This window comes from Falco punctatus (genome assembly GCF_963210335.1).
Source record: "Falco punctatus genome assembly, chromosome: 2".
Classification (NCBI taxonomy): domain Eukaryota; kingdom Metazoa; phylum Chordata; class Aves; order Falconiformes; family Falconidae; genus Falco; species Falco punctatus.
In genome coordinates, this window is record NC_137581.1 from 72,004,663 (window position 1) to 72,019,338 (window position 14,676).

Genomic DNA, 14,676 nt, shown 5'->3' on the forward strand with positions numbered 1-14,676 from the left:
GCTGCATTCTCTTGTTCTTATATTTTCTAAAATGAAGCATTTAGAGGGCTAGAAGTGATTAGGGTGTATACAAGAAATATTGGATATCACTAAAAGAAGAACCATCATGAGCAGTCCATTCTGTAAGTTAAATTAATCCTAGGAGTGCTATACTGTCCAAGCAGATGTGTCTTTATTCCATAAGAGATATTATATTCTTTCAATGAATTGAAAAGTGAAGTCATCTGGCACTGGAGCAGAATATAATAGTAGTTATTTAACAGGTTGAATCAATTCCCATTGAACCACCAGTACTTACCTCTTTGATGTAAGTAACCCAACCACTGTAAAAGCAACTGTGGGTTAAGGGGACTTCTATTGAAAGGGCATGATGGTCTCCTGAAGTTACTTGCTTACTATTTAATAATGATGAATAATACCAAAAGTAGTTATTCTGAAATTGAATCTGTCTCTTCTTGGTCAAAACTACAGGAAAAATGCTGAAGGATGAGACTCTCATGAACTTGTTCCTGACTACCTGCTGCTCATGCCAGGATAAGCAGCTATGCCTTGGATAATGATAGCAAGCTTTCAAGCTTACTGACAGTGTCATGGATTTTTTTTTTGGTGGGTTGGCCATGGGATGAAAAAAAAAAGCCAAAAAATCAGGAAGAAATTGAAATCAAGACCAATTGAAACAACTTTTTCAGTGAAATCTGGGGAAAAAAGTAAAAAGTTCATTTTGGATCAAATTTAAATAGCGTATTTTATTTATATCTATCTATCTGTCTATCTATCTATCTGTCTATCTATCTATCTTTGTTACTTCCAGGATATTTGAAGCATTTTTACTTGTGAAATTTACCTGAGAAAAGGGGCCCCAGCTACTGCCTGCTACAAAATCTGCACATTAGCACTTGGGGGCACAAGTTCTGCAGTGGGAGCTGGTAAAATGGGGCAAGGGCTTCCTTTCTTCTACATCAGGAGGCAAATCAGGAGGAAGGAGTAGGACCCAGAGCACATGTCAGCCCACCTTGCGGTCCTGGTACTGCTTTGTGGGGAAGGGACGGTTCTGCCACTGCCACCCAGCGTGAGGACACAGCAGCTACAGCTGGTGACACCATCTGATGCTTCTTCCCTCCTGAACTGCAGGGAAAAGTTATCACTCTCCATAGATGAAGCCAATTTGAGAAGACTCTTGAGATAAACTGTAGAGCTTTCCATTCAAGGGAGACATTATGTCAGAGGAGTGTGATCCAAGGGCTCTGTCAAATAGCAGCCAGGCTCAAGAAGATTTCAGAGGATGCAGGGCTAAGGCTTGGAGACTCTGCAAAGCTTGACTTCTTTCACTGTACCTCTGAATCATCTGACATAATCTGCCAGCCAAAAAAGATTAACCTTTAGATCAGTCTTGCAGACTGGCACAGCAGAATTGGCAGTGAAATCTGCTTGGCAGCAAGAGCTGTCATGGAGAATGGCAGGGCTTGTGTTTGTTACTCAGTCGGGTCCTTATTTCTTTATTTGCATTGATGGGAAATATATGAACGTGGCATTTTGAATTAACACATAGTAATTTTCTACAGATTAGAACTGAGGGACTTGTAGTTACTTTTCATGCTGAGTTAGTGAGAAGGATAAATGAGGCCATGCACACCTTACAGCAGTGCCCCAGCAGGGTGGAACCTTAAACAAGATGGAGAAGACACTCACAGGAGGAAAACATCAAGGAAATAGCACCATGACCAGAGAAGCTGTTTTGCAATGCAAATATGAAAATTTATCAGTCTTCAATGGGAAACAAAAATCACTGATGAGACAGTTATATTGACTGGCTATTGTTGTTGTTAGGCTTTTAATTTGCTTTGCAATCTATATCTACAATATTAATTATTAGATGAATAAGAATTTATTGTATTATGCATTACAGAACAATCCAGTTTTAACTAGCATGGGTGTGCTGTTGTTTTCTCTGTAGTCTATTATTATGGTTTGAGCTAGTTGAAGATTTGTTGTTGGACTTCTATTGGAAAATGCCATTCTCTAATAAAAAGAAAATCAAATATTGGCATGAGGATTAATTATGGCTACTGAGTGCTCAATTGATAAAGGAAGACTTCCAGAAGCTATTTCAGCTGTAGAGATCAGGTGATGACTCATTAAATACCACAGCTTTTAGACATAATATGATGGCATAATCACTTTAAAAATTCCATACTAATTAAAATTTTGCTCTTTTGCACTTTACTGAGCTCATTTCAGAGGTACAGTAGCACACACCATCTTAGAACTATCGACACTTTCAAAACAGTCTTTTTCAAGTCTTTGCATCTTACACTGACACTGCACACACCCCACCCCCCCACCTCCCATTTTTTTTTTTTTTAACATTCTATTGGTTTGCACAGCTTCTTCACAGCATACATAAAATAGTATATTTCTGTATCTGGATCTCTAATTAGTACAATCAGCTGCATCTCTGAAGAGATCTGCTTCTGATAGAACCAATCAGGATTTTTTCCATTGGAAAAAAGTGACTTTGAAAAATCATAGTTTTGCTAGTGTTATGACTATATTTTTGTGTGCCATAAAACTCTTCAGTTCTGTTGAATTATACCACCAAACTCACTGAGAAAGCATCAGATCATAAATTTAGTTATTCCCAAATAGCAGTGAACAGATACTGTTTTGCAGCACCTTTTTTATGAAATGCGATATATTCATATATATACATATGTACATATTAATTTCTAGATGGCTACCCTAAAGAGGAAATGATTTACAGATGGAGGAAAAACTCAGTGGAGGCTGCTGACCAGAAATCTTGGAGACTCTATCAGTTTGACTTCATGGGTCTCAGAAATACTTCAGAAATTGTGAAAACCTCTGCAGGTAAGAATGATACAAATGGTAGTGCTTGCTTTGGAAAAACAAATCATTTCAAAGTAGTTCTTCCAAGTTTGCTTTCATTTGAGTGTAATTTGATTTCAATGTGTACCAATGTTAATATTAAAACCTCTAAAGGGCAGACTTCAAAACTATTGACTTTGTCTAGATTTCTGATAAATTCTCTACTCTATTTTGTAATTTCACAAACCAAGGAATAAATGCTAACTTGACGTGGCTGTTTGTTTGCTGAAGTTGCTATATGATTCTTATGCCTCAGCTAAGTGTATAAAACCATTCCTGCATTGAGATATATGTTTTCACCATAAATTAAAAAGAAAGATTTTGAGCACAATGGTAGGGTTAGTGAAATTGGACACTTTCAATAGTATTTAATCATTCAGCCACAGCTTTAGTATTTTTCTTAATATTTCAAAAGCACTCCTTATTTCTTAGTTGCTAAATGTCTCTGCTGGTGACCTTATCAATTAATTATAATTAAAATTTAATTATGCCTATTTTATTTCATCAGAAATCTTGCTGTTTCTTATAATAACAGCAACACAGGGAAAAAAGATGTATAAATAGAATACATTATTTGAACTGGATAAATTCTCATAAAATTCAAACAATGTCTAAACTTTATACACAACTCTTCAGTAAGCTCCCTGATTGGTAAGTTTTCTCACAGCTGCAGAAGGAACCTGCTGGAAGCAACCTTCTGCTGACCTGGCGGTAAAATTTTGAAAAATCCAACTTACTTATTTTTTTTAAAATATAAGCAGAGCTATGGTATTCTTTTGGAAACACTGTGAATAACAGTAGTAATAAAAATTATTAATCTGTGAAACTACTGCTGTTGGGTCACTGCCCACCCTCTAACATCAGCAATGTATTCTCAGGACTGGAGCGCAGTTTTTGTAAACGAAGAGGCACCAAAGCTTTAGTGAATATTTTGGGCTGGTAGTTTAGCAAAACAAAATGTAAACAGTGTACATGTAAAAGTTCTCTTCTGCTGTGGATATAAATCCTTGTAGTCTGTAAGTTTCTCAGGAATGAAATTTCCCATAAGCTGAATGAGGAATTGTGGATAATAGTCAAGTACAAAATACCAAATCGTTAAAATATCTGTGTATGCAGGCATGGAGCTCATTGGAAGGGATGGTAGGAATAGGAAAGACAGTCCTGCTTTTCTGCTTTGCTCACATCTGGAGTGATGCATCCTGAGTTTGTATCAAGAACTGCTAAATACACATGCAAGAAGAATTACCATAAGTAAGCCATATTAAGGTGTTGACAGTGTCTTGATAAACAGATCTATTAAACTTTTCCTTTGCACAGGACAAAACCATTTTTATAGAAGTCTTATTCAGGTAAGCGAATGGGTAATGTGAAGCAAGGAAAAATATCTTTCCTATTGCTCTTTTGAGTATATGCCCAGTTCTTATTAAGATAGTCAGTGATAGTTCCTATCAAGAGTGAGCTGACACACAGTGTTTCTGCCCACCCATGTTTATGAGTGCAAAACCCAGTAAGAGGGTTGAATTGAACCCACTGGAGCCACAGCAGAATCACAGAACCACAGAATGGTCAGGGTTGGAAGGAACCTCTGGAAATCATCTAGTCCAACCCCCTGCTAAAGCAGGTTCACCTGGAGCAGGTTGAACAGGGTCATGTCCAGGTGGCTTTTGAATGTCTCCAGTGAAGGAGATTCCACAGTGCTCTGGGCAGCCTGTCCTACTGCTCTCTCACCCTCAAAGTAAAGATGTTCTTCCTCATATTCAAATAGATCTTCCTGTGTTTCAGTTTGTCCCCATTGCCCCTTGTCCTGTCACTGGGCACCACTGAAATAAGTCTAGCCCCACCCTCTTGATGCCCACATTTAAAATATCTGTAGACACTGATAAGATCCCCTCTCAGTCTTCTCTTCTCCAGGTTAAACAAGCCCAGCTCTCTCAGCCTTTCCTCATAAGGGAGATGCTTCAGTCCCCTCATCATCTTTGTAGCTCTCTGCTAAATCTTCCCCAGTAGTTCCCTGTCCCTCTGGCACTGGGGAGCCCAGCACTGGACCCAGCACTCCAGATGTGGCCTCAGCAGGGCAGAGCAGAGGGGGAGGATCACCTCCCTCAACCTGCTGCTCCTCCTAATGCCCCCCAGGATCCCATTGGCCTTCTTGGCCACCAGGGCACACTGCTGGCTCATGGGCAGCTTGGTGTCCTCCAGGATTCCCAGGTTCTTCTCTGCAGAGCTGCCTTCCAGCAGGTCAGCCCCAGCCTGTGCTGGTGCATGGGGCTGTCCCTCCCCAGGTGCAGGACCTCACACTTGCCTTTGTTGAACTTCATCAGGTTCCTCTCTGCCCAACTCTCCAGCCTGTCCAGGTCTCACTGAATGGCAGCACAGCCTTCTGGTGTGTCAGCTGCTCCTCTCAGTTCTGTATCATCAGCAAACTTGCTGAGGGTACACTCGGTCCCTTCATCCAGGTCGTTGATGACTAAGGACTGGACCCAGCACTGACCCCTGGGGAACACCGGTAGCTACAGGCCTCCAACTAGACTCTGTGCTGCTGATCACAACCCTATGAGCTCTGCCACTCAGCCAGTCCTGAACCCACCTCACTGTCCACTCATCCAGCCCACACTTCCTGAGCTTACCTATGAGGATGTTATGGGAGACAGTGTCAAAAGCCTTGGTGAGATCAAGGTAGACAACATCCACCACTCTTTCCTTGTCTACACAGCCAGTCATTCCATTATAGAAGACTATTGTTCAGACATGATTTTCCCTTGGTGAATCCATCCTGATAACCTTCTTTTCCTCCACATGCTTAGAGATGACTTCCAGGATGAGCTGCTGCATCACCTTTCCAGGGACGGAGGTCAAGCTGACCAGCCTGTAGTTGCATGGGTCCTCCTTCTTGCCCTTTTTGAAGACTGGAATGACATTCACTTTCCTCTAGTCCTCAGACACCTGTCCTGTTCTCCATGACCTTTCAAAGGTGATGAAAAGTGGCTTAGCAATGACATCTGCCAGCTCCCTCAGCACTCAGAGGGGCATCCCATTGGGGCCCATAGATTTGTGGATGTTAAGTGATCTCTAACTCAATCCTCCTTGAACAAGGGAAAGTCTTCCCTTCTCCAGACTTCCTCTCTTGTTTCCAGGGTCTGGGATATGAGGGCTGGCCTCAGCAGTAAAGACTGAAGCAAAGAAGGCATTTGGTAACTCTGCCTTCTCTGTATCCTTTGTCACCCACCTCATTCAGCAGCAGGCCCACATTTTCCCTAGTCATCCTTTTCCTGCTGATGAACCTGAAGAAGCCCTTCTTGTTGTCCCTGACATCCCTCACCAGATTTGATTCCAAATGGACCTTAGCCTTCCTTGTTGTGTTCCTATATTCCTCCCAAGCAGCCTGTCCCTTTTTCCACATTCTGTCAACTTCCTTGTTCTGCTTAAGTTTTGCCCGAAGATCCTTGCTTATCCATGCAGGCCTCCTGTCCCCTTTGCTTGATTTTCTACTCATAGGGATGCACCTATCTGAAGTTATTCTCCTAAAGGCATCACAGTGACGGCAGGTTGTTGGCAATCTGGAGTTTATTCAAACACTAAAAAAACCACCAAAACAACCCTATCAGAAAGTTGTGGAAACTAACTTGGAAGAAACAGAGTAAAATATATGGGTCAGATTTTCATTTGGTGTGATTTAGGTAGAAAAATTAGTTGTGTATCTCAGCAGATATCTGAGAAGAGGCTCTCTGTCAACGAAGATATGAAAGGTGTGAAAAATAAACCTGAGTTTTCACATGGACCCGAATTTATATAGAATACATTCTCTGGCTGGTTCTACACTATAGTTTAAGGTACTTTCAAGGCCAGATTTACTGAACATGGACAATATTTACTATCAGGAGCAAACCCAGGGCTTGGCCATGGGAAAACTAACAGGTGCATGGGAAAACCTTGAGTATGCCCCATGCTATAGGGCAAGGATTCCCAAAATGGAGAGAGGGGGACAGGACACAACCCCCCTGGGTCTGTGCAATATGTCTCAGAGCCAAAATTCAAGGTAGTTCTGTGACTACCTGCTGTAAGTGTCTAAATACATGTGAATGAGTAGAATAAAGAGGCATATGTGCTGTGGTACATGGCTATTTACTGAAGAAAAGTAACCCTATCTAAAAAGTTTGAGAATTAGGGAACACCCAAAGCTCCTGTTTCCTACTGTATGGTCAACCTCTGATGAAGAGAGGCAGCAGCTGCTGCCTACAGGTATCCCATCTCCTTTGCAGTCATGTTACAGGGGCTACAGGTGGTCGAAAAAGAGATGCCAGGCTCTATTGTGGAAGATGTGTGGCGTATTTACATTAGAGCTGCCCAGAAAGGGAGACGGCTCTGGGACTTCCCCTAGGATACTCTGGGTATAGGACCCACCGTGACTTCAGGCTGCCCACAAGAGAAATCCGTTCCCACCACCTGGCTTCTGGGTCTGTGTGGGGCCCCTCTGAGCCACACGGGAGCCCTCAGAGGCCCTAGCAGCCACCATCCCTTCGCAGGCTGAGGACAGAAAGGAAGAGCACTGCAGTTGAGTGCTGTGCAGGGAATCATTTGCAGTAATGAGATGGAGTTAGGAAAAGGGAAGCAGGCAGGATGCCAACGGCAGCTTCCTGACAAAGAGAGGTACTAAACATCATCTCTTCTTCCAAGGGAAATTACGGAAACTACTATTACAGAGGGCATTTAAAAGCAGAATAGGCAAAGTATGAGAAAATGTACCACAGGGAGCAGTCCCCTACTACCAGGAGATGGATTTAAGCCCCTAACATCTTCAGTTTTCTTCTAACTTACACCTTTCTGCTGGTTTGTGATACTGTTACTTGTCACTAAATTGTGTGTTCATCTATAATGTGAGGGATGCTGCAGCATTACCTACCTGTGTCCAGTTCAGGGATGCCACCTTTAGCTCCTTTTCAGCAGTGTTCTGGCTACAATGGAGAGATGACACACTGACTACGTGACACGTTGCTGTTCTTCCAGCATTTGTGTAAGTCCTCTCTCAGTAGTCATTTTCACCACAAAATGACTAGATTTAGTACTCAACAAAGTTCTGCAATTTGGTATTCTTTTGGTCTTTCCAAACCTTTTTCAGACATCTAAATAACCTACATGTTAATCTAGGGCAATTTCAGAGGTACACAAGTGGGAAGCCAGCTGTCGCAAAGGGTGTATTTCCAAAATCTAAGCAATACGAGGAATGTTGTCATGTCTTGCCTTGAACCAGCAGTGGCTTAAAGCACTGCCACAGTTGTGTGCTTTACTCCTGCAAGATGACTATCGCCTTTTAAAATAATCTCACAGCCAGAGAAAGTTTTCATTGCTATCTGCAAGAGGTGTTCAGCTTTTCCTTGAAGATTTTTGTGAATTGCATGCCAAGATACAAACACAACCAGACAAAGATCTACTGTGTATAGTTATTACATGAAATACACTGCAGAAATCACTATGCTGGTGCTGTGGTCACGAACCTATGTCTTACACCCAAAGTAAGCTCTTATGGTCAGGTGACACCAAACTAATTCACAAATACTGAAGAATTCCCCTGTTGTCATCTTGCAAGATACTCAGATATTACAGCAAGAGCACTTCTCTTGCTACAATGTCAAATAAGGCTGCAAAGATAATTAAAGTAGAGGGAATACCAAGCCACCTGGCACTGAGCTGTGAAAACAGGAGGAACTATGTAAGGATTCTTAAAAATCCTCATATTATAAAAATGCAAATCAGCCAATGGAAGGGTGACCAGGAAAACAGCAGAAAGAGGGAGAATACCATCTTTAAAAGCACTCTGTGTGTGTTCGCAGTAATCTTCAGGTTTCCAAGTTCTAGACTTTCCAAGTACACTTGGGAAAGAAAAAACCCTGAAACAGAATCATGAATTAATACATGAGTAAAGCTCATTGAGTGAGCTGTAGTGTTGCTTGCACTTTTCTGCTGATCTCTCCCCTAGGAAAAATCTATTCCCTCTTTTTAAACCACTCAGTTTTTACTTTGCTAGATAAACACCAAGACCTTGTAATTACTGAAACTAATTTTCAGTTACTTGAGAACTTCTTTGCATCATACAAATCCTACTTGTGTTCCTCTGCAGATGCCTTTAGCCTGAAATTTTTTGCAGTCTAAAGGAGCCTTTGCATAAGTTCAAGATAATTAATCAGAAATAGAAAACATGATAAAAGTGCCCTATTTGAAAACTTTAATATCTGATCATTACAAATTAAATACACAGAACCAGACAGAAAGTACCATTTCATACATTCTGAATAACCCCCAAGCATCAATACCCAAACCCAATCAATAGCCATAACTACTTCCGTAAAAACTTACACTTTGCATACATACAACAGATGGGTGACAATTAGTGGAGTCTGACTTCTAAATTATGCTTTATATTTTGAACTTGATGTTTTGTTGCAGCACTAGCAAAACTAGCCAGCTGCAACAAGGCTTTTACCATCACATACCAGGTTAACTTCAATAAGTAGCTCCCACACCTTGCCCCAGCACAGCCACCAACCCCCACAAGGTTTCAACAGTTCATCTACTGTCCATGCTGTTTCTTCATCCTCTTCAGGCCAGTCCACCCTGCTCCTGGCCTCTGCTGTGTCCAGAGTATTCCTCCTCTGGGCTCCTCTCCCAGCCATCCTCTCCTCATTCAGGCCCCCTTCTTCTCCCATGGCCTTTCCATGTCTCTCCTACATCCAGGACACACTCTCTCTCCTTCCTCTGCTTCTTCCAGGTCACTCTTAATCTAGAGCTTCTCTTCTATATCCCTTACAACTATTTAACTACTTCACAGGAACCAGCCTCAGCTCCACCTTATCCACATCAGCCAACCCACCGCCCCTGAGGCCAGCCCACAGCTGTATATTATCAATGTTAGTTAACCCGCCTTCATTCCTCAACAATTCCTCTACAATGTTTCATCAAGTACTTCAGCTTACATGATGCTCTCAGCCCTATGTGACAGGGCTCCAAAGCAAGGTTAATATCTTGTCACAGATTCACATAAAGCTCTCTGGAACAATGCTAATAACAACACAATTTTAAGTACCTACTTTGTTGCAGGGGACTTAGTAAATGGCAAGTAAATGCAAGACAAATACAAGTAAAAAATTATCAGAGAACAAAACCAAGAAAGCTTGTCTTTTAAGATGATGCAAAGACCTACATACATAGTTATTGGCAGAAGAAGGCAGGATTAGACAGAGGTGTTTTTATAGGGAAGCCAAATTTCACTGGGGGATGCCCCTCCAAGTCAAGGGACCGGTCAGGTGGAGACAGGCATTAGCCAGTGCTCCTTGGCTTTGTCAGAAGACCAACACGCTCCCAGAGATTTATCCAGAGGAAAAGATGCTCATGTGCCTAGCTCTTCTACTAGGTGAGCAAAGAACAACTGGCTTGAGAAACCATTTCAAAATTGGCCCTTCTGCCTGGTTTTCACTGTTAAATGCTTCCACATTGCTTAGCTGTAGGCACAGAGGGCCCACGACAAGTACCCACACAAGATGAACCAAGCTGCCCAGTGGCAGTCCAGGGTGCAGCCAGCAGTCCAGCCATCACCCCACAGGCACGTGTTGATGGGGCAGGACCACCACCCAGATCAGACACCGGGTTGGCAAGGCAAGGCCAGTGTCAGCAGCAGGCAGCCAAACCCCTCAGCCTGGGGAAGGGGTTACAAGGGGGTATGGTGGGGAAGGATGGTCACAGGCTGATTGGAGTAACTGGAGCCTGTTGGTACGCTCACAGGCCTGATAGTGAGGGGGAAAAAAATGCATGAGATATCGTAGTTGCTGAATGTGGTTGTGTCTGTGCGTGTTTGGTTTTAATGATCTGATTCAGTTACACTCTGTCCTGTACCAGCTAACTGATCTGAAGACATTTATTTAACGAATATTCATGAAAAATTTGGGTTTTGAAGTCACTGACTTTTTTTAATGTCCCACTGAGTCCTGATGGCACATCCAAGAGTGCTTGTCATCTGTTGTTCTTCCCAGGACAAATGTGAATTTCTGGGGTTTTTTTTGCCTCAAATACCAAACTCTGTGGGATCCAGCACACGCTACCTCAGCTGGCTGTGCTGCACAGTCTTTGACCAGACAGCATCCTGAAGCAGACAAGTGGAGACTCAGACCAATGCACCATTTGAAAATGGTGCCTATTTTAACCTACCTGGCATTGCAGGAGCTTTGCCTTTTTCAGCCGGGGTATCACATAATCTCAATTGCTTTAATGGTTAGGCTTTGGTTTACAGCCCTAGGCAGACATTTGCTCTGGGTTCCCACAATTCCAACAGTATTCCCTCCTCTTCCAAATGCTGTGCCCTCCTCCCCTTGTCCTTTTCTGCTTGATTCCTAATGTGAGTGCAAAAGGGGAGGAAGAGTATTTCCTTTTTTTTTTTTTTTTTTTTTTAACCTGGCACAAGTGGAGTGGCAGCTGGATTCCAGTATCTTAGAACCAGCTTTTCACTGATGTCAGACGATACATTCTGTGTGTCCAGTATTTCTGTGTGGCAAAAAAAAATCTAACACTCTGCAAAGAGGTAGAACAGTAAATGGTTTTGGTGGGAGAATTCTCCATTGCTCAGCTTTCTGGCTCTTCAGTTCTTACACAGCTCCCCTGGCTTTTAGCCACATCCAGGTACAACCCATTCACATTGGATTTTTGGATCTTCCTTTGTGTCAGGTAGATGCAATTATCCTTGTAGCTGTCCTTGGGTTCTTAAAATTTGTGGTCTGAATTCTAGACCTTGCAAACTTACAAGCTGTACTTGCATTTGTTCCCAAGATTCATTAAATCAGGTTTGGGCTTTCACAAATCTGTTTCTATCATTTAGAAGGAAACCCTAAGAAGTCAGGAATCAAGTTAAAACCGTGTGTTGCTAAAATCCTGTGTTGAGCTTGAAGCTGAAGGTAAGTTTATTTTTACAAGTGGTAGACAGAACCATACAGGGACAGCTGATGGCTGAGATGCCACCTTTCACCAGAATCTGCTGCCTCCATCACACCCCTTTCTGCTTTCTCACCTTACCTACACAAACACACACAAACAACATCTTAGAGTCCTTGTGCATCTTCTGCACCCATGGGCCTGGATCCCCAGCAGTTCCAGCATTTCCAAACTAGCAGGTACCAGGAACACACCCTTCGAAGCCTTTCTTGCCCAACTCTCCAGCTCCAATGCTTAAGATACCTCTGCTTGCTGCCTCCACACTGGCAGAGGTGCACATTGTTCTGGCACTTGCAACCTAGTTTTCACTCTTCTTTCTTATCTGCAGCTTTCTCCACAACTTTGTCCTTAACAAAATCCATCAGACCCAGTGCAAGAACATAAAATCCCATTTAGGACTTAAAGGTTGGAAACACTACTTAGTACTTGAGAACAATGCCCAGTACTGACCCACAGAACTGACCCATGGATTATAAAATGAATTCACTTTCTTACTTTTTCCCTATTCATTGTTCATAGTTCACTATGAAATATGACTCCAGTAACACCTTTAGATCCAGAATGTTTGTACAGCTCAAAATTACTTTGTGTGCAGCACCAAACACACAGCCCAGATTTGAATTGGCGATCCTTCTTTGGCCTCTTTCAGAGGGACAGAATAATACTGAAAGTCCTTGCCATTGCAATCATCTCTGGAATGATGGGATATCGTAGGATTTCTTTTCTGGCAGTAAACACCAATTTATGTGAAAACAGAAAACTAGCCTGATTATAAAAAGATAGTCTTTTCGTTGACAGTTTTTATCTTTGATACAGTATTTGCAATAAATCAATTCCCATTTTAGCATATATAAGCAACAGTGGCTGTATTGACTTTTAAAAGATATTCACAAGTCACATGATAATTGATTAGAAAGAATATTTTGAATAAGCCATAATTTTTCTAAGAAAAATTTGAATTTTTATTTTTAACAGCAATTCATCTTGCACTGATTTTGTAATAGATCGTATAATAGATTCTAATAATTTTGTCATTAGCCACTCAGGTTAGAAATGTAATAACTAAATAGATTATTATTAATAATACTTCTATTGAAGTATTTTCATATGTTGGTTACAAGTTTGACTGACACTTGTAGGAATCAAATCTTTTACATTGCCCTGGAAATCCAGCACTTGCCCGTCTTGTTACAAAAATGCCTCACAAAGCTCATAGTGAGGCTGCTTCTGAAGAGGGTGATTTATAACTTGATCAATAGCCTACTGCAGTTAAGGGGACTTTTCCCTGATGCTGGCCTGGAATGAGATCTTGAAATGTAGAAGCCTGAAACTGGCTATTTGATGTGAGTAGGTCTTCAGTCGCTAGAAACTAGAGAAAGCTCAGCTTAATGATATACCAGTGGGATAAGTAGAATATGGTCTAAAAACATGTTTCTTCTACTGTTTATGAATAGTACAAAAGATGATTAGGGAAATAGGAGTAGAGAGGATATTATTCCCCTCCATATTTTGTAAGTTCAGTAGAAGTGCATGTGTAACTGGCTTCATTCTTATGTTTTGCCTTGTGGAGACTAATACTTAGTATCCTTTGTATAGGCCCCTGCTACTGGCAATGGTATGAGAGGTTCGAAATACAGTAACTTTACTTTGTGGTAAAAGCAAAAGTAAAAAAAAAAAAAATAGATGGTAGAAGACTCAGAGGTAGGTCATCACCTGAATTTCTTTCTTAAGGGAAAATTCCAGTTGGAAGCGATTTTTCCCTAAAAAAAAATATCCAGATGTCCTCATTAAAAGACCTCAAGCTGTCTTTTCTAAAGATTTTCATATTGTATAGGAAAAAACCCAGACAGTCGTTTTCCACTAGGTTTTACTTCAGCTGAGGTTTTTATCTGATAGTTCTGTAATTTGGAACTTTTGTGTCTAACTTCAAGAGATTCTTGAATTAATGTTCTCATTCACTCATCCACTGGCAATGCTGTATTTGTCACTCCACTTTGTACATGGAGTCCTGATCTCCTGCTCTCTTCTGCTGGAGCTACATCATTTCCCATTCCAGGATAATTCACCAGGCAGGAGGATAACAGGGTTTTCTCTGTTCTCCAGTAGCCATAACCCAGACCCTGGAGTTGGTGACCTGAGCTCTCCTCTGAGCTTGAAAGAGTGATTGAATATTTAATAGCAATGCCAAGAACTAGGCGATCCCATCTCAGAATTTTAGCATGAAGGCTAGCCAAATCACCCACTTGAGAGCTAGGGATTTTGGTCTCACATACCCTGGTGCTTTAACCAGTAAGCCACAAGGTAAAAAGCAGAAGGCTGGTATTGCTTCCATGTTTGGCTAGGAAAACACAGCGACAGAGAGCTTCCTAGCAGCCAGTTCCCCTCCCCTGCACTTTCTGCTGCCCAGCTTAGATGCCACCGTGGTAAGCTGCTGACTTCCATGGATACATTCCAGGATGTCCAGCTCCCCGACTTGCTGTAGAGAATCGTAGCAAAATTGGGTCTGTGAGGACATTTGTGTGGCCAGGCACTGCCAAGTGAGAAGCTGCACTGCCTTGTGCATGACACCCAGGCCCGTAGGGGTGCAATCCCTGGTCTACTGGGCTACGTTTATAAAGGCAGTAGCATGTTGTCTGTAGTGGCAAAAGCAGTAGGGAGAGAGGGAAGTATTTCCACAGAAAGGACACCATGACTGCAGACAGAGTGGCTTTACAAGTGTCTTTAATACACAAAATACAAAGTGCAACTGGATCAATCAGTTGTATTTACTTCTAAAAAGGTACACACCATAGACAGAATATTTTGACTAAAATTCCA

At 41.8% G+C, this 14,676-nt stretch overlaps 1 protein-coding gene across 2 annotated transcripts in view; it reads left to right on the plus strand.

Annotated features, from left to right (window-relative positions):
* Window positions 1-14,676, plus strand: part of GABRG3 (gamma-aminobutyric acid type A receptor subunit gamma3) — a 344,678-nt gene that overhangs the window by 272,851 nt on the left and 57,151 nt on the right. For both annotated transcript variants that reach the window (XM_080377389.1, XM_080377388.1), the window contains one exon: window positions 2,731-2,868. In XM_080377389.1, the coding sequence (XP_080233515.1) occupies window positions 2,731-2,868 (138 nt within the window). The remainder of the gene's footprint in view (window positions 1-2,730; window positions 2,869-14,676) is intronic.